Source organism: Bos grunniens, chromosome 12 (genome assembly GCF_055505025.1).
Source record: "Bos grunniens cultivar Pamir isolate PY7600 chromosome 12, Bosgru_T2T1.0, whole genome shotgun sequence".
NCBI classification, from domain to species: domain Eukaryota; kingdom Metazoa; phylum Chordata; class Mammalia; order Artiodactyla; family Bovidae; genus Bos; species Bos grunniens.
This window is the reverse complement of record NC_141176.1, coordinates 77,091,164-77,113,337: the sequence shown is the minus strand read 5'-3', so window position 1 is coordinate 77,113,337 and position 22,174 is coordinate 77,091,164. Positions and strand designations below refer to the sequence as shown.

General features: G+C 38.8%; 1 protein-coding gene across 1 annotated transcript in view; it reads left to right on the top strand.

Annotated features, from left to right (window-relative positions):
* Positions 1 to 22,174, top strand: part of LOC147361937 (ATP-binding cassette sub-family C member 4-like) — a 165,705-nt gene that overhangs the window by 116,193 nt on the left and 27,338 nt on the right. The window contains 1 exon segment of the mRNA XM_086330255.1: positions 9,336 to 9,491. Coding sequence (XP_086186381.1) covers positions 9,336 to 9,491 — 156 coding nt within the window.

Here is a 22,174-nt window from a genome sequence, read left to right as displayed (position 1 = left end):
ATGCAGAGTACATCATGAGTAACGCTGGGCTGGTGGAAGCACAAGCTGGAATCAAGATTGCCGGGAGAAATATCAATAACCTCAGATATGCAGATGACACCACCCTTATGGCAGAAAGTGAAGAAGAACTAAAGAGCCTCTTGATGAAAGTGAAAGAGCAGAGTGACAAAGTTGGCTTAAAGCTCAACATTCAGAAAATGAAGATCATGGTATCTGGTCCCATCACTTCATGGCAAATAGATGGGTAAACAGTGGAAACAGTGTCAACCTTTATTTTTCTGGGCTCCAAAATCACTGCAGATGATGATTTCAGCCATGAAATTAAAAGACACTTACTCCTTGGAAGGAAAGTTATGACCAATCTAGACAGCATATTAGAAAGCAGAGACATTACTTTGCCAACAAATGTCCATCTGGTCATGGCTATGGTTTTTCCAGTGGTCATGTATGGATGTGAGAGTTGGACTGTGAAGAAGGCTGAGTGCCAAAGAATTGATGCTTTTGAACTGTGGTGTTGGAGAAGACTCTTGAGAGTCCCTTGGACTGCAAGGAGATCAGTCCTGGGTGTTCATTGGAAGGACTGATGTTGAAGCTGAAACTCCAGTACTTTGGCCACCTCATGTAAAGAGCTGGGCTTATTTGATGCTTTTGAACTGTGCTGTTGGAGCAGACTCCTGAGAGTCCCTTGGACTGCAAAAGGATCCAACCAGTCCATCCTTAAGGAGTTCAGTCCTGGGTGTTCATTGGAAGGACTGATGCTAAAGCTGAAACTCCAATACTTTGGCTACCTCATGTGAAGAATTGACTCATTGGAAAAGACCTAATGCTAGGAAGGATTGGGGGCAGGAAGAGAATGGGACAACAGAGGATGAGATGGCTGGATGGCATCACAGACTTGATGGACATAGGTTTGTGTAGACTCTGGGAGTTGGTGATGGACAGGGAGGCCTGGCATGCTGCAATTCATGGGGTCGCAAAGAGTTGGATACGACTGAGCGACTGAACTGAACTGAAAATGACCTTAACCGCTTATACTGCGGAAGGTGTTGTCTGTTCCATGAGAATGAGGTGTTGGACATTTGAAGTTGTGTTTATAGCTATAGGATCCATCTGCTGTACCTTTCTCTGTCTGATTTATCTTATACCTAAATAATATGGTAATAGATTTTCCATAAATTTCTCTGGCCTGAATTAAAATTCTCAGCTCGCAGTGGAAATTTCTTTGTCTCAGGACACCACAGGTAATACAAATATGGTAAAGTCAAATACAATATATTTCCTGATGTCAACATATACAGTCTAGTTGAAGAAACAAAAAAAATGACTATGTTAGCTTTATAAACTAGGAGGTCATGATTTTTATAGACATTAATAAAAAATGACATAACATCTGTAAGGGTTGGGACAAGCCCACATATAAGGGGACAGGGAGAGCATTTCCAAGGAATTAGGCATGTGAGCCAGACTTAGTGGTGTGTGGTTAGGTCTTCAGCAGGTGAAAATGCATGTGGAAGGCATTCTGGGAGGTGGGACCAGCATAAGCAAAAGCATGATGCCCTGATCCAGTGAATAAAGAACCAGACACCTGCAAAGCATTCAACAAAAGGAAATACCAGGTGTGTAACACACATTTTTTCATTCAACCCTCACAACTACCTAGTGATGCCAAGGAAGCTGACTCATGTACATGAAGGATAGAGAGGTTAGAGAGGACAGTTTTGTAAAAGAGACATCTTGACATGGAGTGACGGGCCCTGAGCTAGCATTCAGGAGTTTAATCTAAGAAGTAAGAGCACATGGACCAGGGTGGGCAGGTGCGGGATAAGCAGGGAGCCAGAAGCTGTTGCATCTCTAGTACGATTCTTGGGAAAGTGATTCAACTTTTTGAAATCAAACTGATGTCAATTAGAACAAACCTATAACAACTGGATTTTTGAATGTGCAGGGAAACAGGTGGGAGTAGAAAATGGCATCATACTTCTGGAGGGTAGGTTAGAATCTTAACAGCTTCCTCTGAAAATTTTCATGCTTTGTTGTTGTTGTTCAGTCACCTAGTCATGTCTGACTCTTTGCCACCCCATGGACTGACCACACCAGGCTTCTCTGTCCCTCACTATCTCCTGGAGTTTGCCCAAGTTCATGTTTATTGTACCAGTGATGCCATCCAGCCATCTCATCCTCTGTCGTCACCTTTTCCTCCTGCCTTGAATCTTTCCCAGCATTAGTGTCTTTTCCAATGAGTTGACTCTTTGTGTCAGGTGGCCAAAGTATTGGAGCTTCAGCATCAGTCCTTCCAATGAATATTCAGGACTGATTTACTTTAGGATTGAATGGATGATCTCCTGCTGTCCAGGGATTTATACTTGCTGTCCAAGGGGTTTATACTTGACTCTCAGCAATTTCACATCAGAGAATTTATGTGAGAAAATTATTAAGGTTGTTTGCAAAGATTAAGTTTCAGGGATATTTAACACAGAGTTATTTACAACAGCTTACTATTTGATGCAGTCATAGAGGATTTGTTAAATAAATGATCGCATGTACTATAATATTATACAATCATTACAGTAAATATCTTAATGAAATACTAAATGAAAACACATATAACAGTATGTTCACTTTATTTTTTTAATTCTATTTTATTTTTAAACTTTACAATATTGTATTAGTTTTGCCATATATAGAAATGAATCCGCCACAGGTATATCTGTGTTCCCCATCCTGAACCCTCCTCCCTCCTCCCTCCCCATACTCTCCCTCTGGGTCGTCCCAGTGCACCAGCCCCAAGCATCCAGTATCGTGCATCAAACCTGGACTGGTGACTTGTTTCATACATGATATTATACATGTTTCAATGCCATTCTCCCAAATCTCCCCACCCTCTCCCTCTCCCACAGAGTCCATAAGACTGATCTATATATCAGTGTCTCTTTTGCTGTCTCGTACACAGGGTTATTGTTACCATCTTTCTAAATTCCATATATATGCATTAGTATACTGTATTAGTGTTTTTCTTTCTGGCTTACTTCACTCTGTATAATAGGTTCCAGTTTCATCCACCTCATTAGAACTGATTTAAATGTATTCTTTTTAATGGCTGAGTAATACTCCATTGTGTATATGTACCACTGCTTTCTTATCCATTCATCTGCTGATGGACATCTAGGTTGCTTCCATGTCCTGGCTATTATAAACAGTGCTGTGATGAACATTGGGGTACACGTGTCTCTTTCCCTTCTGGTTTCCTCGGTGTGTATGCCCAGCAGTGGGATTGCTGGATCATAAGGCAGTTCTATTTCCAGTTTTTTAAGGAATCTCCACACTGTTCTCCATAGTGGCTGTACTAGTTTGCATTCCCACCAACAGTGTAAGAGGGTTCCCTTTTCTCCACATGCTCTCCAGCATTTATTGCTTGTAGACTTTTGGATCGCAGCCATTCTGACTGGCGTGAAATTGTACCTCATAGTGGTTTTGATTTGCATTTCTCTGATAATGAGTGATGTTGAGCACCTTTTCATGTGTTTGTTAGCCATCTGTATGTCTTCTTTGGAGAAATGTCTATTTAGTTCTTTGGCCCATTTTTTGATTGGGTCATTTATTTTTCTGGAGTTGAGCTGTAGGAGTTGCTTGTATATTTTTGAGATTAGTTGTTTGTCAGTTGCTTCATTTGCGATTATTTTCTCCCATTCTGAAGGCTGTCTTTTCACCTTGTTAATAGTTTCCTTTGATGTGCAGAAGCTTTTAAGTTTAATTAGGTCCCATTTGTTTATTTTTGCTTTTATTTCCAATATTCTGGGAGGTGGGTCATAGAGCATCCTTCTGTGAGGTATGTCGGAGAGTGTTTTGCCTATGTTCTCCTCTAGGAGTTTTATAGTTTCTGGTCTTACATTGAGATCTTTAATCTATTTTGAGTTTATTTTGTGTATGGTGTTAGAAAGTGTTCTAGTTTCATTCTTTTACAAGTGGTTGACCAGTTTTCCCAGCACCACTTGTTAAAGAGATTGTCTTTAATCCATTGTATATTCTTGCCTCCTTTGTCAAAGATAAGGTGTCCATATGTGCGTGAATTTATCTCTGGGCTTTCTATTTTGATCAGTATTTCTGTCTTTGTGCCAGTACCATACTGTCTTGATAACTGTGGCTTTGTAATAGAGCCTGAAGTCAGGTAAGTTGATTCCTCCAGTTCCATTCTTCTTTCTCAAGATCGCTTTGGCTATTCAAGGTTTTCTGTATTTGCATACAAATTGTGAAATTATTTGTTCTAGCTCTGTGAAGAATACCATTGGTAGCTTGATAGGGATTGCATTGAATCTATAAATTGCTTTGGGTAGTATACTCATTTTCACTATATTGATTCTTCCAATCCATGAACATGGTATATTTCTCCATCTATTAGTGTCCTCTTTGATTTCTTTCACCAGTGTTTTATAGTTTTCTATATATAGGTCTTTAGTTTCTTTAGGTAGATATATTCCTAAGTATTTTATTCTTTCCGTTGCAATGGTGAATGGAATTGTTTCCTTAATTTCTCTTTCTATTTTCTCATTATTAGTGTATAGGAATGCAAGGGATTTCTGTGTGTTGATTTTATATCCTGAAACTTTACTATAATAATTGATTAGTTCTAGTAATTTTCTGGTGGAGTCTTTAGGGTTTTCTATGTAGAGGGTCATGTCATCTGCAAATAGTGAGAGTTTTACTTCTTCGTTTCCAATTTGGATTCCTTTTATTTCTTTTTCTGCTCTGATTGTTGTGGCCAAAACTTCTTTAATCCCATTTTGTTTAAATATGTGAACTTGTGTCTTTAAGATCACATACAAAAAAAATACAACAGCAGTAAAAAAACACATACAGAAGCCTAGAAAGTAAAAACATCATCTTAAGAATGTGTTTTTCAGAGTTCTAGGGTATAGCTAGTATTTATTTACTTTTTAAATTCATTTGCACTGATTATGATTAAGGAAAGAGTTTATTTTAATTTACTTTTTAAACACTGTGAACCTGGAAAAGAAGTAATGAGAGTCAAATGGGGAAGACAGATGAAGGGGTTGCTTTGTGTGGAGCATTGGGGGTTGATTATGTTGCATTTGATGTGTGAAGAGAGATCCAGGAGCAAGTGTCTAACAAGTGTCATCATCAGAGACCAACCTCGTTGGAAAAACAGAAAGGGGCCATTGCAAAACAAATAACAGAAGATTTTCTCCAAGTATCTTTATAATTTTACTTATTTATTTTTGGCTGTGCTGGGTCTCTGTTGCTGCTCGAGCTTTTCTCTAGTTGCTGCGTGTAGACTTCTCATTGTGGTGTCTTCTCTTGTTAAGATCTTGGGCTACAATGTTCAAGGGCTTCAGTAGCTGTGGACTGTAAGCTCAGGCCTGTAGTTGTGGTTGCCAGGTTCTAGAGCGCAGGCTCAATAGTTGTGGCTCATGGGCTTAGTTGCTTTGCAGCAGGTGGGATTCTACTGGACGAGGGATTGAACACATCTGTCCTGCATTGGCAGGCAGATTCTTTCCCACTGAGCCACCAGGGAAGCCCTCCAAGTATGTTTAGATTGAAGAATGTAAGCTTACTGATACTGGTGATACTCTCCATGCGCAACTGGTAAAACCCTTTGGTTACCCAGATAAGGCATCCAGACTATAGCTTTGACAACTGAATTCTAGGAATAATCAGAGTCAGATTTTCTTTGAGTTGCCTTTTTCTTTTTGGGGGCCTGTGGCCACACACCATGTGGTATCTTATTTCCCTGACTGGGGATTGAACCCACGCTTTCTGCAGTTTAAGAACAGAATCTTAACCACTGGAATGCCAGGGAAATTCCCTGGTTTTTTAGTTCTCTTTGCTGGAGTTTGGAACACACAGTCCTGTGGTCATGAGCAGTCCTCAGTGCCCCTGCATATCTCAGCCCATTTACCCAAAGTTTACAGATGTTCCTGTTTGCACAGATGGATCAGTTTCAGTAGAGCTGATAACGTGGGAACATACAAATATTCTCACAGATTAGTTCTCACCTATGTCCTGATGTGTGTTGATTTATGTATGAGGACATGCAGAAATACAGGCACACCTACTGTATTGTGCTTCACAGATAATGCTTTAAAAAAAAACAAATTGGACATTTATGGCAATGCTGTGTCAGGCAAGGACATCAACACCACTTTTCCTACAGCATATGCTCACTTCATGTTTCTCTGTCACATTTTGATAATTCTTGCAGTATTTCAAACCATTTTATCATTATTATATTTATTATTCTGATCTGTGATGAGTGATTTTTACTACTACCCTATAAATGCTCAGATGATTAGCATTCTTTTAGCAGTAAAGTATTGAAAATAAAGGTATGTGCATTTTTATATATAATGCTATTGTACATCATTAGACTATAGTATAGTATAAACATAACTTTTATTTGTACATAGAAACAAAAAATTCATTTAACTTGCTTTATTTTATGATATTCACATTGTTGAAGTGGTCTGGAGCAAAATCCAAAATATCTTTGAGGCCTGCCTGTACACAGAACACATAAGCTACATATGTACACACTACAATCTGCCTGTATGCAGAGAATGGCCCATCTATATTCTATGAATTAGGGTTAATCATAAAGTACAAAATGTCCTGAGAAGCCTATATGCTGATCAAGAAGCAACAGTTAGAACTGGACGTGGAACAACAGACTGGTTCAAAATTGGAGAAGGGGTACTTCAAGGCTGTATATTGTCACCCTGATTATTTAACTTATATACACAGTACAACATGCGAAATGCTGGGCTGGATGAACCTCAAGCTGGAATCAAGATTGCCAAGAGAAATGTCAATAACCTCATATATGCAGATGACACCACCCTTATGGCAGAGAGTGAAGAGGAATTAAGGAGCTTCTTGATAAAGGTGAAAGAGGAGAGTGAAAAAGATGGCTTAAAACTCAACATGCAAAAAACGAAAATCATGGCATCTGGTTCTATCACTTTATGGCAAATAGATGGGGAAACAATGGAAACGGTGATAGACTTTATTTTCTTAGGCTCCAAAATCACTGTGGACGGTGATTGCATCCATGAAATTAAAAGATGCTTGCTTCTTGTAAGAAAAACTACAACAAACCTAGACAGCATATTAAAAAGCAGAGATATTACTTTGCTGACAAAGGTGCGTATAGTTAAAGCTATGGTTTTTCCAGTATTGATGTACAGATATAAGAGTTAGGTCATAAAGAAGGCTGGGCACTGAAGAATTGATGCTTTTGAACTGTGGTGGTGGAGAAGATTCTTGAGAGTCCCTTGGACAGCAAGGGGCTCCAACCAGTCCATCCTAAAAGAAATCAGTCCTGAATATTCATTCAAAGAACTAATGCTCAAACTGAAGCTCCAGTACTTTGGCTACCTGATGTGAAGAGCTGCTTCATTCGAAAAGACCCTGATGCTGGGAGAGATTGAATCAGGAGGAGAAGGAGATGACAGAGGATGAGATGGTTGGATGGCATCCCCAATTCAATGGACATAGTTTGAGAAAACTCCAAGAGATAGTGAAGGATAGGGAATCATGGCATGCTGCAGTCCTTGGTGTCACAAAGAGTCAGACATGACGGAGTGACTGAACAACAGTAAAATGTCTTATATTCATTGTATTATCTTTATAAGATAATAAAATTAGCTAAACCCACGTTTCTTATGTTTAATCTCTATAAAGATAAATTCTTTTTTGAAATGCCATGATTGATTTGACAGACTAGGATTTGAAACTTAAGACGTATTCAAATCAGAAAACATGAAAAGTTCCAAGCATTTTGATTATATTGCTCAGAAAGATTTAGTTGTTCTTTTTTTAAACACATGAGTTTTAAAACTACTGATTTATAAATGATACAAGCACATCATACACTCTCATCAGTTCCAGATTCTAAATAGAGATGTAAATCATCTCTTGGAAAGCTTCTTTCAGGGAATTTGCAGTTGGGCTTCCCTGGTGATTCAATGGTAGAGAATCTGCCTGCAAGGCAGGAAACCTGGGCTCCATCCCTGGGTCAGGAAGATCCCCTGGAGTAGGAAATGGCAACCCACTATAGTATTCTTGCCTGGAGAATTCCATGAGAGGAGCCTGGCGGGCTACAGTCCATGGGGTCGCAAAGAGTCAGACACAACTGAGTGACTAATACTTTCTTTTACTATAAAATTCATTGGTGAAAAAAGCCAGTTTCTGCATATATATTTGAATGTGGTTTTATTCCTTACCAGCATGTTACCTGCATTATATTGATTCTTTAATCTTACTGTTTATACACTTAATTTCTTTCTGCTTTTGTTTTTAATAAATAGACTGACACTTGACATGTATTTTTCCAAGGTTTAGTTGCAAGTATTAATGTATTAATACAAAGCCTTTTGAAATGCCCTGATAAAAGGTCCCATGTAAACAGCAAACACTGTGTTGTTGTTTATCTCATTATGTGCATTTTGTCTACTGGCCTCTGTCTTTCAAGACTGAGACCTGCATTTTGTATTTGAAGATGTTTCTTTTCAAGATGGAATATAATTAAGATATGTAGTATCAGGAAGTGATTTCATTTTTCTACTAAAGAATAATTTCTCTTAAATAAATGACATATCCCTGAGAAAGTGAGTACTTTTTGTGTATAACACTTCTGATTTGACTAGTCGAGATCTCTGTAAAATTATCCATGTAAATCTCAAGGTCAAATTACCCAGGGAGTAAAAGCTGACTTCTTATGGACCACTTAGGAGACTGCTGGTTTTTCACTGCCAGCAGATTATTTTTTAAGTCATCTTCTTCCTTTATTTACGACTGTTAGTTACACACACATACACCCCCCACACACACACCAGATACACATACATGTCTCTCCCTTTAACATACCACATAATGGATACTATGTGATAATTTCAGAAAACAAACAATTTTCTGCATATTAAGCATTTATTCAGGGAAATTTGAATAAAATTGCCTGACATTTTTAGAAGGCATGAAAGTGACTCTAGTTTATATTATATATTCTTGGGATGATGGTGGTCTCAATCAGGGGCATTTGTGAATTTCTGTCATTTTTGGTTGCCACAATTTCGGGGTTGCATCTGGTATCTAGTGGGTTCATGGTTACTGTTAAACGTCCTACAATATACAGGACAGGCCCCCAACCCCTCAACAGTGAATTGTGAATTGCCTGGTCCAAAATATCAGTAGGGCCATGCTTGAGAAACTTACAGGCTACTCTTTATATATAATAGAATTTTTAAGATTCATCTTCAACAATCAGGGTTCTCCTGGGTTTTGTGCCTCCTGTTAATCCTTCATCCCCCTGGGTCTCTTTACAGTATGGCATCGTGGGAAGAACAGGAGCTGGAAAAAGTTCCCTCATTGCTGCCCTTTTTAGGTTGTCAGAACCTGAAGGTGGCATTTTCATTGATGACATCTTGACAACGTATATTGGACTGCACGATTTAAGGAAGAAAATGTCAGTTGCACCTCAGGTAGGCACAGCAGAGCATTCTCACATGTTCTTTTTATAAGGCATTTAAGTTTAAGTGCTTTAATTTGATTTTTTTTCAAATTAAGTGAATGAGGTGATCATTTTTTTCCCAATAGAGCATATTTTTAGCAGAAGGTATTTTCAACAGACACTTTCATCAGATACCATGTTTCATTTTTTTGTTCATTTGTCAGTTTTGTGTGCGTGTGATTTAATAACTTACTGAGATAGATTTCTGGACTCAGACTTCCTCAGTTTCCATAGTTTTATCTGCTGATAATCACATAATTCTGAGAAGGATAAACTGTTTGTTTAGTGCTGGAGAGTTTCCTGTAGGGAAACATAAATTTTATTAATAAGTGTCTTACAGATGTAATTTTACTGTAGGAAATAAGGATATCTTTTCAAAGGTGATTATCTCCTTGGAGAACTTTCTGTGAAATTGTGGGGCTTTGAAAAGTATAGGCTATATAGATGCTTTGGGGAGATTTTGATGATTTAGCTATTAATGAATAATTTTCACCTGGGAGGCAAGACAGACTAGTGAGGAAGAGCAGGGGACTCAGAATTCTGTTCCTATGAACCTCAGTTTTCTCTGTCTTACAAGGCAGCTAAGAGTATCAGCCTCTTAAACTGTGGCGAAGACAAAATAGGTCGGTGAGTGTGAAGTGCTTCATGTAGACCCATATGTCCCTGCTGTGATGGTGGAGTGTTGAATTGGCCATCTCTTCCTGGGCTCTGATTCTTTTGTCTTCTTCTTCTGAAAGAAGTATAACTTTCAGGGAAAGTTTTGGAGACTGGACTATGTGCACAGTAGACACTCCTATCATTCCTTGTGGTTCATTCACTCAATATAATTCTGTGATATATACTGTGAAATTACTATCCTCCAGGTATATAGCCAAGGGCAACATATGCCCTGTGTCCTTATATATCATCTTGTCCTCTGCTTTGACAGATTTGTGATTTCTTTTAAAAAATTTGAGTTTTTATTTATATATTCGGTAATCACCTGCCCATCAAAGGAAACTCAGTAAAATACTCTCTTGAGATGAGGAACAGAGAAGAGATGAGAAAAAAGAGCCAGGCAAATGTGCTTCCTGGAATGTGGGTGTAATGTGTCCTGAAATACCTGTTTATCAGGAAGTATGTACAACGTGGCACCCAAAGGAAGGCGAATGTGGACTTGGACTACCTACCCATGGCCTTTAAAATACCTGAAATTACTCTAAGTAGTTTTGAAACCAAGATATTCTTTTCAGACTCTAGTGAATGCCACCTCACACCCCTTAAGATGTCTGCTATCAAAGAAAAGAGAGAGAAAAGAAGAAAATGACAAGTGTTGGCAAGGATGTAGAGAAATTAGAATCCTTATTCATTGCTGATAGGAATGTAGAATAGAACAGCCACTATGGAAATCAACTTGTTGGTCGCTCTGAAAAATTAAAGATAGAATTATCATATAACCTAGCAATTCTACTTTAGAGTATAAACCCAAAAGAATTGGAAGAAAGGTCTTGAAGAGATACTAGAACATACATGTTATATAGAGCATTATTCTCAACAGCAAAAAGATGGAGGCACCCAAGGGTCTATTGACATATGAATCAACAAACAAAATGTGGTACATATGCATACAGTTAAATATTATACAGCCTTAAAAAAGAAGAAAATTCTAACACATGCTATAGCACAGATAAACCTTGAGAAAACTGAGTTAAGTGAAATAAGCCAGTCACAAAGGGCAAATATTGTATGATTCTACTAACAGGAAGTACCTAGAGTAGTAAATTCATGGATACAGGACATAGAATGGTGGGTGCCAGGAGTGGCCAGGAGAGGGGGGTTGTTGTTTAATGGGTACAGAGTTTCAGTTCTTCAAGATGAAAGATCTGTCACTGGATGGTGATGATGGCTGTACAACAATGTGAATGCATTAAATACCACTGAACTGTGCATTTAAAGTGGTTAATCTAGTAAATTTTATGTGTATTTTACCACAGTTTGAAAAAGTTTTTTTCAAAGGTATCCCTTTCAAGAAAAATGGGAAGACCTTTTTAGAACATTCAGTCCTGATATTTAAAGATTTCCTCTGGCTGTTAGATTTATGACTTGTTGTTACAGTAGAAAATAAATGAGCTTAGATTCCTTAGCTTTAGGTTTTGAGGGCCTAGAGGACCTATCCCATGTTGAAGGTCAGGAAGGGCGGTGGTGAGGAGATACCCCTCGTCCAAGGTAAGGAGCAGCGGCTGCGCTTTGCTGGAGCAGCCGTGAAGAGATACCCCACGCCCAGGTAAGAGAAACCCAAGTAAGATGGTAGGTGTTGCAAGAGGGCATCAGAAGGCAAACACACTGAAACCATACTCACAGAAAACTAGTCAATCTAACCACACTAGGACCACAGCCTTGTCTAACTCAATGAATCTAAGCCATGCCCGTGGGGCAACCCAAGACGGGCGGGTCTTGATGGAGAGATCTGACAGAATGTGGTCCACTGGAGAAGGGAATGGCAAACCACTTCAGTATTCTTGCCTTAAGAACCCCATGAACAGTATGAAAAGGCAAAATGATAGGATACTAAAAGAGGAACTCCCCAGGTCAGTAGGGGCCCAATATGCTACTGGAGATCAGTGGAGAAATAACTCCAGAAAGAAGGAAGGGATGGAGTCAAAGCAAAAACAATACCCAGCTGTGGATGTGACTGGTGATAGAAGGAGCGTCCGATGCTGTAAAGAGCAATATTGCATAGGAACCTGGAATGTCAGGTCCATGAATCAAGGCAAATTGAAAGTGGTCAAAAAAGAGATGGCAAGAGTGAATGTAGACATTCTAGGAATCAGTGAACTAAAATGGACTTGAATGGGTGAATTTAACTCAGATGACCATTATATCTACTACTACGGGCAGAAATCCCTCAGAAGAAATGGAGTAGCCATCATGGTCAACAAAAGATTCCAAAATGCAGTACTTGGATGCAATCTCAAAAACAACAGTATGATCTCTGTTCGTTTCCAAGGCAAACCATTCAATATCACAGTAATCCAAGTCTATGCCCCAACCAGTAACACTGAAGAAGCTGAAGTTGAACGGTTCTATGAAGACCTACAAGTGCTTTTAGAACTAACACCCAAAAAAGATGTCCTTTTCATTATAGGGGACTGGAATGCAAAAGTAGGAAGTCAAGAAACACCTGGAGTAACAGGCAAATTTGGCCTTGGAATACGGAATGAAGCAGGGCAAAGACTAATAGCGTTTTGCCAAGAAAATGCACTGGTCATAGCAAACACCCTCTTCCAACAACACAAGAGAAGACTCTACACATGGACATCACCAGATGGTCAACACTGAAATCAGACTGATTATATTCTTTTCAGGCAAAGATGGAAAAGCTGTATACAGTCAACAAAAACAAGACTAGGAGCTGACTGTGGCTCAGATCATGAACTCCTTATTACCAAATTCAGACTTAAATTGAAGAAAGTAGGGAAAACCACTAGACCATTCAGGTATGATCTAAATCAAATCCCTTATGATTATACAGTGGAAGTGAGAAATAGATTTAAAGGCCTAGATCTGATAGATAGAGTGCCTGATGAACTATGGAATGACTTTCGTGACATTGTACAGGAGACAGGGATCAAGACCATTCCTATGGAAAAGAAATGCAAAAAAGCAAAATGGCTGTCTGGGGAGGCCTTACAAATAGCTGTGAGAAGAAGAGAAGCAAAAAGCAAAGGAGAAAAGGAAAGATATAAGCATCTGAATGCAAAGTTCCAAAGAATAGCAAGAAGAGATAAGAAAGCCTTCCTCAGCGATCAATGCAAAGAAATAGAGGAAAACAGAATGTGAAAGACTAGAGATCTCTTCAAGAAAATTCGAGATACCAAGGGAACATTTCATGCAAACATGGGCTCGATAAAGGACAGAAATGGTATGGACCTAACAGAAGCAGAAGATATTAGGAAGAGGTGGCAAGAAGACACAGAAGAACTGTACAAAAAAGATCTTCATGACCCAGATAATCACGATGGTGTGATCACTGACCTAGAGCCATACATCCTGGAATGTGAAGTCAAGTGCGCCTTAGAAAACATCACTACGAACAAAGCTAGTGGAGGTGATGGAATTCCAGTTGAGCTATTTCAAATCCTGAAAGATGATGCTGTGAAAGTGCTGCACTCAATATGCCAGCAAATTTGGAAAACTCAGCAGTGGAAAAGGTCAGTTTTCATTCCAATCCCAAAGAAAGGCCATGCCAAAGAATGCTCAAACTACCGCAAAATTGCAGTCATCTCACATGCTAGTAAAGTAATGCTCAAAATTCTCCAAGCCAGGCTTCAGCAATACATGAACAGTGAACTTCCTGATGTTCAAGCTGGTTTTAGAAAAGGCAGAGGAACCAGAGATCAAATTGCCAACATCTGCTGGATCATGGATAAAGCAAGAGAGTTCCAGAAAAACATCTATTTCTGCTTTATTGACTATGCCAAAGCCTTTGACTGTGTGGATCACAATAAACTGTGGACAATTCTGAAAGAGATGGGAGTACCAGACCACCTGACCTGCCTCTTGAGAAATCTGTATGCAGGTCAGGAAGCAACAGTTAGAACTGGAAATGGAAGAACAGACTGGTTCCAAATAGGAAAAGGAGTACGTCAAGGCTGTATATCATCATCCTGCTTATTTAACTTATATGCAGAGTACATCATGAGAAACTCTGGACTGGAAGAAAGACAAGCTGGACTCAAGATTGCCAGGAGAAATATCAATAACCTCAGATATGCAGATGACACCACCCTTATGGCAGAAAGTGAAGAGGAACTAAAAAGCCTCTTGATGAAAGTGAAAGAGGAGAGTGAAAAAGTTGGCTTAAAGCTCAACATTCAGAAAACGAAGATCATGGCATCTGGTCCCATCACTTCATGGGAAATAGATAGGGAAACAGTGTAAACAATGTCTGACTTTATTTTTTGGGGCTCCAAAGTCACTACAGATGGTGACTGCAGCCATGAAATTAAAAGACACTTACTCCTTGGAAGGAAAGTTATGACCAACCTAGATAGCATATTCAAAAGCAGAGACATTACTTTGCCAACAAAGGTTCGTCTAGTCAAGGCTATGGTTTTTCCTGTGGTCATGTATGGCTGTGAAAGTTGGACTGTGAAGAAGGCTGAACACCAAAGAATTGATGCTTTTGAACTGTGGTGTTGGAGAAGACTCTTGAGAGTCCCTTGGACTACAAGGAGATCCAACCAGTCCATTCTGAAGGAGATCAGTCCTGGGATTTCTTTGGAGGGAATGATGATGAAGCTGAAACTCCAGTACTTTGGTCACCTCATGTAAAGAGTTGACTCATTGAAAAAGACTCTGATGCTGGTAGGGATTGGGGCAGGAGGAGAAGGGGACGACAGAGGATGAGATGTCTGGATGGCATCACTGACTCGATGGACGTGAGTCTGAGTGAACTCCTGGAGTTGGTGATGGACAGGAAGGCCCGGTGTGTTGCGATTCATGGCGTCGCGAAGAGTCGGACACGACTGAGCGACTGAACTGATCTCTGAAATGGCCACGTGAGATTAGTTAGTAGAACTAAAGGGCATGTCTGTAAAGTCCTTTCATATCCTTGGAAAAAAGCTTTAGAAACATGCCCTACATTATTTCAAAGCTTCTTAATAGAAAAAAGTTGTATGCTTGTGTACATAAAATAATTCTGTAAATAAATAATATGAGATGATTCTTGGCTCTGCAAATAATATTTGGTAGCACATCTGAGCAAAAACTAAGCATACCTTGACATCAGCATGTTTTGGTTCTGTTCTGTTGGTTTCCATCCTTCCTTTGAGCATGTTCTAGGTACACACTCCAGAGAGTTTACTTAGAAAATAGTGCTAAGCTTTGTGTCCATGTACATTCCACTTTATATGCATTTGTTTCCAAGGTGTAGTGTTGGTTGATTAAAGAGAGAGAATCTGGAGAGAACTTGCAATATGCAAAGGTTCCCAGGAAACCATTCAGGAGGCAGACAGGGCTGGAATGTTTAAGAGTGTAGGCCAGTGTCAACATGACTCACAGTTTTATTCCTGCTCTGCCTCATATGACTGTGTTGCCTTGATGACGTCACTTGGCTGCCAAGCTTCAGCATTCTCATCCTTAAACCAAGTCTGAGAATCATTGCCACACAGATTTGTTATGAAGATGTAATTGGATGAGATAATGTTTGTGTCCATGTCTGGTTCTTGGGAAAGCTCAATCATTAGGAACTGTAATTATTCATAAGGATCAGGGCACTGGCCTGTGGGTATTATTTCTGTTTAAGTAAAAAGACTAACACATTCTGGAGTGACTTTACTCTTTAATTTCTGCTTATGTATTCATGGTCCTTGGTGATTTTCTTTATATTTATGGTTACAATATAAACTAAGTTGTTTATATAAATATAAATAGTAAAGCAAATAAACAAAAAACAAACAAAAAATAAAATAGGAATTTTGGGGAAAAGTGTAACAGAGAAATGTATCTAACATTTTCCACCAAGAGCAAGAAGACAGACTAACATTTTGTGCTTTGCTTTCTGGCACGCCTCCCACCATGTCTTTCCTGACCACTGCCTTGTACACACTGGTACTTTCTTAATTTAACACCAAGACCTCTGACCTTTTCTCAGCCCTCCACACTCCCTTGACTATTTTTTCCCCTCTCTTTAAGGACAGGGCCTATATTTCTCATTTCTGTTCCTTTAGTGCTTGTGACAGTCCCTGAGAAGTTACATGTGTATTCATAATCCCTTGTTTGTAGAATCATTAATACATTTTTAGCCCCTTATCCTATCATTTCTTGCTTAATTTTCACAGTTCTGGTGTTATCCTTACCTGACAGATTTAAAAACTGAGGAACTGGGAGCTTATCCCACTTACAGTAAGGTGCAGAGCCAGGTTTCAAATATTGTGTGTGTCTGATTATTTTTTTAAACTGAAGCATAGTTGATTCACAGGGTTTTAATTGTACAGCAAAGTGGCTCAGTTTTATATGTTTTACATATGTAAAATTTTATATAAATATATATTTATATATATATATTATATGTGTGTATATATACACATATATATATTTTACAGATTCTTTTATCATAGGTTATTGCAAGATATTACACACAGTTCCCTGTTCTATACAATACATCCCTTTTATCTATTTTGTATATAGTCGTGTGTATCTATTACTACCAGGTTTCTAATTTATCCCTCCACATTGCTTACATCTTTTGTAGCCACTAGATTCTTTTCTTATTGCAAAATTCAGACTTAAATGAAGAAAGTAGGGAAAACCACTAGACCATTCAGATATGATCTAAATGAAATCCCTTATGATTATACAGTGGAAGTAACAAATAGATTTGTGGCATTAGATCTGATAGAGTTCCTAAAGAACTATGTATGGATGGAGGTTTGTGACATTATACAGGAGGTGGTGATCACAACCATCCTCAGGAAAAAGAAATGTAAAAGGGTGAAATGGTTGTCTGAGCAGGCCTTCCAAATAGCTGAGAAAAGAAGAGAAGCTAAAGGCAAAGGAGAAAGGGAAAGATATACCCATCTGAATGCAGAGTTCCAAAAAATAGCAAGGAGAGATAAGAAAGCCTTCTTCAGTGATCAATGCAAAGAAATAGAGGAAAACAATAGAATGGGAGAGAGATCTCTTCAGGAGAAGGCAATGGCACCCCACTCCAGTACTCTTGCCTGGAGAATCCGATGGATGGAGGAGCCTGGTAGGCTTAGTCCATGGGGTCGCTAAGAGTAGGACACGACTAAGCAACTTCACTTTCACTTTTCACTTTCCTGCATTGGAGAAGGAAATGGCAACCCACTCCAGTGTTCTTGCCTGGAGAGTCCCAGGGACGGGGGATCCTGGTGGGCTGCCGTCTATGGGGTCACACAGAGTCGGACATGACTGAAGTGACTTAGCAGTAGCAGAGATCTCTTCAAGAAAATTAGAGATACCAAGGGAACATTTCATGCAAAGATGGGCTCTATAAAGGACGGAAATGGTATGGACCTAAAAGAAGCAGAAGATATTAAGAAGAGGTGGCAAGAATACACAGAAGAACTGTACAAAAAGATCTTCATGACCCAGATGATCACGATGGTGTGATCACTCACCTAGAGCCAGACATCCTGGAATACGAAGTCAGTGGGCCTTAGGAAGAATGAGCAAAGCTAGTGGAGGTGATGGAATTCCAGTTGAGCTGTTTCAAATCCTGAAAGATGATGCTGTGAAAGTGCTTCAGTAAATATGGCAACAAATTTGGAAAACTCAGTAGTGGCCACAGAACTGGAAAAGGTCAGTTTTCATTCCAATCCGAAAGAAGGGCAATGACAAAGAATGTTTAAACTACTGCACAATTGCATTCAACTCACACAATAGCAAAGTAATGCTCAAAATTCTCTAAGCTAGGCTTCAACAATCCATGAACTGAGAACTTCCAGAGGTTCAAGCTGAATTTACAAAAAGTGGAGTAACCAGAAATAAAACTGCCAACGTTGGTTGGATCACAGAAAAAGCAAGAGAATTCCAGAAAAACATCTTTTTCTGGTTTATTAACTACACCAAAGCTTTTGACTGAGGATCACAACAAAATGTGGAAAATTTTTCAAGAGATGGGAATCACAAGCCACCTTAAATGCCTCCTGAGAAATCTGTATGCAGGTCAAGAAGTAACAGTTAGAACGGGACATAGAACAACAGACTAGTTCAAAATTGGAAAAGGAGGACATCAAAGCTGCATATTGTCACCCTGCTTATTTAACGTATGCAGAGTACATCATGTGAAATGCCGACCTGGATGAAGCACAAGCTGGAATCAAGACTGCAGGGAGAAATATCAGTAACCTCAGATATGCAGATGACACCACCCTTATGGCAGAAAGTAAAGAGGAACTAAAGAGCCTCTTGATGAAAGTTAAAACAGATAGTGAAAAAGCTGGCTTAAAACTCAACATTCAAAAAAATAGGATCATTGTATATGGTCCCATCACTTCATGGCAGGTAGATGAGGAAACAATGGAAACAGTGAGAGACTATTTTCTTGGGCTCCAAAATCACTGCAGATGGTGACTGCAGTCATGTAATTAAAAGACACTTCTACTTGGAGGAAAGACTATGACAAACCTAGACAGCATATTAAAAAGCAGAGACATTACTTTGTTGACAAAGGTCCATCTAGTCAAAGCTATGGTTTTTCCAGCAGTCATGTATGGATGTAAGTGTTGGGCCATAACGAAGACTGAGTGCTGATAAACTGATGCTGTTGAACTGTGGTGTTGGAGAAGATTCTTGAGAGTCCCTTGGACTGCAAGGAGATCAAATCAGTCAATCCTAAAGGAAATTAGTCCTGAATATTCATTGGAAGGTTTGATGCTGAAGCTCCAATACTTTGGCCACCTGATGTGAAGAGCTGATTCATTAGAAAAGACCCTAATGCTGGCCAAGACTGAAGACAAGGGAAGGGGATGACAGAGGATGAGATGGTTGGATGACATCACTGATTTGATGGACATGAGTTTGAGCCAGCTCCAGGAGTTGGTGATGGACAGGGAAGCCTGGTGTACTGCAGTCCATGTGGTTGAACAGAGTCAGACATAGCTGAGGGGCTGAACTGAGTGTGTTTTCTATGTGTGTGAGTCTATCTCTGTGTTGTAAACAAGTTCATTTCTATCAGTTTTAAGATTCCACATATGAGTGATCTCATGTGATGTTTGTCTTTCTCTGTCTGACTTATTTAATTTAGTCTGACAACCTCTGGGTCCCCATCCTTGTTGCTGTGATTGGCATAATTTCATTTTTGTATGGCTGATAATATTCCATTGTATGTTTGCATATGTGTGTATATCCCACATCTTCTTTATTCATTCATCTGCCATGGATATATCTTGGCTATTTTAAGTACTTCTGCTGTGAATACTGGGATACATGTATCTTTTTGAATTAGGATTTTTGTCTTGTCTGGATATATGCTGAGGTGTGGAGTTGTTGAATCACATGAGATCTCTTTTTCTGTTTTTTTAAGGAACCTCCACATTGTTTTCCATAACTTCACCAGTTTACATTGCCACACACAGTGTGGGAAGGTACCCTTTTCTCCATACCCTCTCCAGCATTTATTATTTGTAGACTTTTTAATGATGGCCATTCTGCCCTGTGTGCAGTCATACCTCACTGTCATTTTGATCTACATTTCTCTAATAATTAGTGATGTTGAGTACCTTTTCATATTCATATTGGCCATTTGTATTTCTCTTTGGAGAATCTCTAGGTCTCAGCCCATGTTTTGATTGCAATGTTTGCTTCTTTGATATTGAGCTGTATAAGCTATTGTATATACAGAAATCTCTTGCCTTTATATAAACTAAAACCAAAGTATCAGAAAGAGAAATTAAGGAAACAATCTCACTAGCCATCATGTCGAAGGAAGAAAAAACAACACTAGGAATACCTAGGAATAAAGCTACCTAAGAAAACAAAAGACCTATTGTCCAAAACTATAAGACGCTTGATGAAAAAAATCAAAGACGATACAAACAGATGGAAAGATATACTCTGTTCTTAGATTGGAAGAATCAATATTGTTGAAAAGGACTATTTACAGATTCAATGCAATCCCTATCAAATTACCAGTGGCAGTTTTCACAGAACTAGAACAAAAAAAGTGTGTGTTTTTTTTTTAATTTGTATGTAAACAGAAAAGACCTCAAATAGTGAAAATGGTCTTGAGAAAGAGCAAAACTGGAGGAATCACAGTCTCTGACTTCAGACTATACTACAAAGATACAGTAATGGAAAAAGTATGTTACTGTCACAGAAACTAGACACATAGATTAGTGGAACAGGATAGAAAACCCAGAAATGTACCCATGCACTATGGTCAGTTAATCAAAGACAAAAGAGGAAAGAATATGTAATGGAATAAATAAATTCCTTCCAGTCTTCAATAAATAGTGCTGGGAAATCTGGACAACTACATGTAAAAGAATGAAATTAGAACTTTCTCTAATACCATATGCAAAAATAATGTCAAAATGAATTAAAGACCTAAAGACCTGTAAAACGTGATCCAATAGGAAAATATAGACAGAATACTCTTTGACACAAAGCACAGCAATATATATTCTTGGATCTGTCCCCTAAAGTCATGGAAACAAAAACAAAAATAAACTAGGTCCAATGGGACCTAGTTAAACTTAAAAGAATTTGCAGTGCAAAGGCAACCATAAATAAAACTGAGAAGCCAGCCTATGGAATGAAAAACAAAAATTTGCAAATGTTGCAGCCAGCAAGGTATTAATTTCTGAAATATACTAACAGGATTCAAATTTAAAGAGATTCCCAAGGACCTGGGTAGGCAGAGACAGAGGAGTGTTGACATAGACCCTGAGTCCTGGGGGGATCTTTCAGAAATGAATGCTGTGTTCATAAGAAGGTACTCCTCAATTTGTGTTCAAAATTTCAGCAATAAGGAAAAATGAAAGCTCTTCCTAAATAATTCCTTGAACAGAACAGGTAGCTGAAGTATGTTCATCCTTCGTGCTGAAGATCTGAAGTAGTTAAGTATGTTTCCCAGAAAGAACACTAATTGTGATTATGTTCGGGGAGTAGCTGCTTATCTGAAAGGGTCTGGAAAATGAAGATGGAGAAAAGAGGAATATTGTTGACTAGCCTCCCCTTGCCTGGCCACATCATCTGTTTTAACCTCATGCACACAACTGAAGGATGAGAAATTGCCTGCATGTAGAAATATTAGGGTTGATAATTACAAACAGTAAGAAGTTTTATGAAAATCTAAAGTAGAATGATGGTTATTACCCTGAAAATGAACTGTTACTATTGCATAGATTGTTGTTTATTCTTTGATTCTAGATTCAAGAGTTTTAAGGGAGACCTTAAATTTGGGTCTTGGGATTTTTCAGTTCAGTAATCATTTTTAAATGGCTGACCAGTGATTTCACTGCTTTGGAGGCATATTGGCCACTTAATCAACTTTGGGCAAATAAAGCTCCTTTTTTTAAAATATAAATTTATTTATTTTAATTGAAGGTTAATTACTTTGCAATATTGTATTGGTTTTGCCATACATTAACATGAATCTGCCACAGGTATACACAGATGTATAGAATAAAGCTCCTTTTATCACGTCTTTTTAATTTTGGATTTTTCTTAGAGATACACATTTTTTAGTGGTGTACCCTGAGTCTTCTGCATTCATTTGTCTCTCACCATACTTAAAACAGAGACAATATTTAAAGAAGGTACAAGAGGCTGTCTGAGTGCCATTCTTCTTCATGACTAGGCAAAATAAATGTCTTTCTTCTTTATCTTTAGTCTCAGGCTTTTGTGAAGTGAAGCCCCAAGGCCAGGCACGATTTTGAGGCTGGTGATTCCGAGCAGTTCCGGGCACTTGTGGAAGCGTCAGGTCTCCTCTTGTTCCCACACGTGTGCCAGCCCTTGTTCTGCCCCCTTCACTGAAAGGAGCCTGTTGGGCTCTTCTCTGCTCATATTATGTGACCTGGCTTACTAGAGCCTTCCAGAAGAAAATGTAAATATTCTACATGAGCTTTTGTACAAGATTCTATCTTGAAACTTGGAAGGACACATATATTTCTAGGGTAATTTACTTGTGGCTCCTCCAAAAGTAGA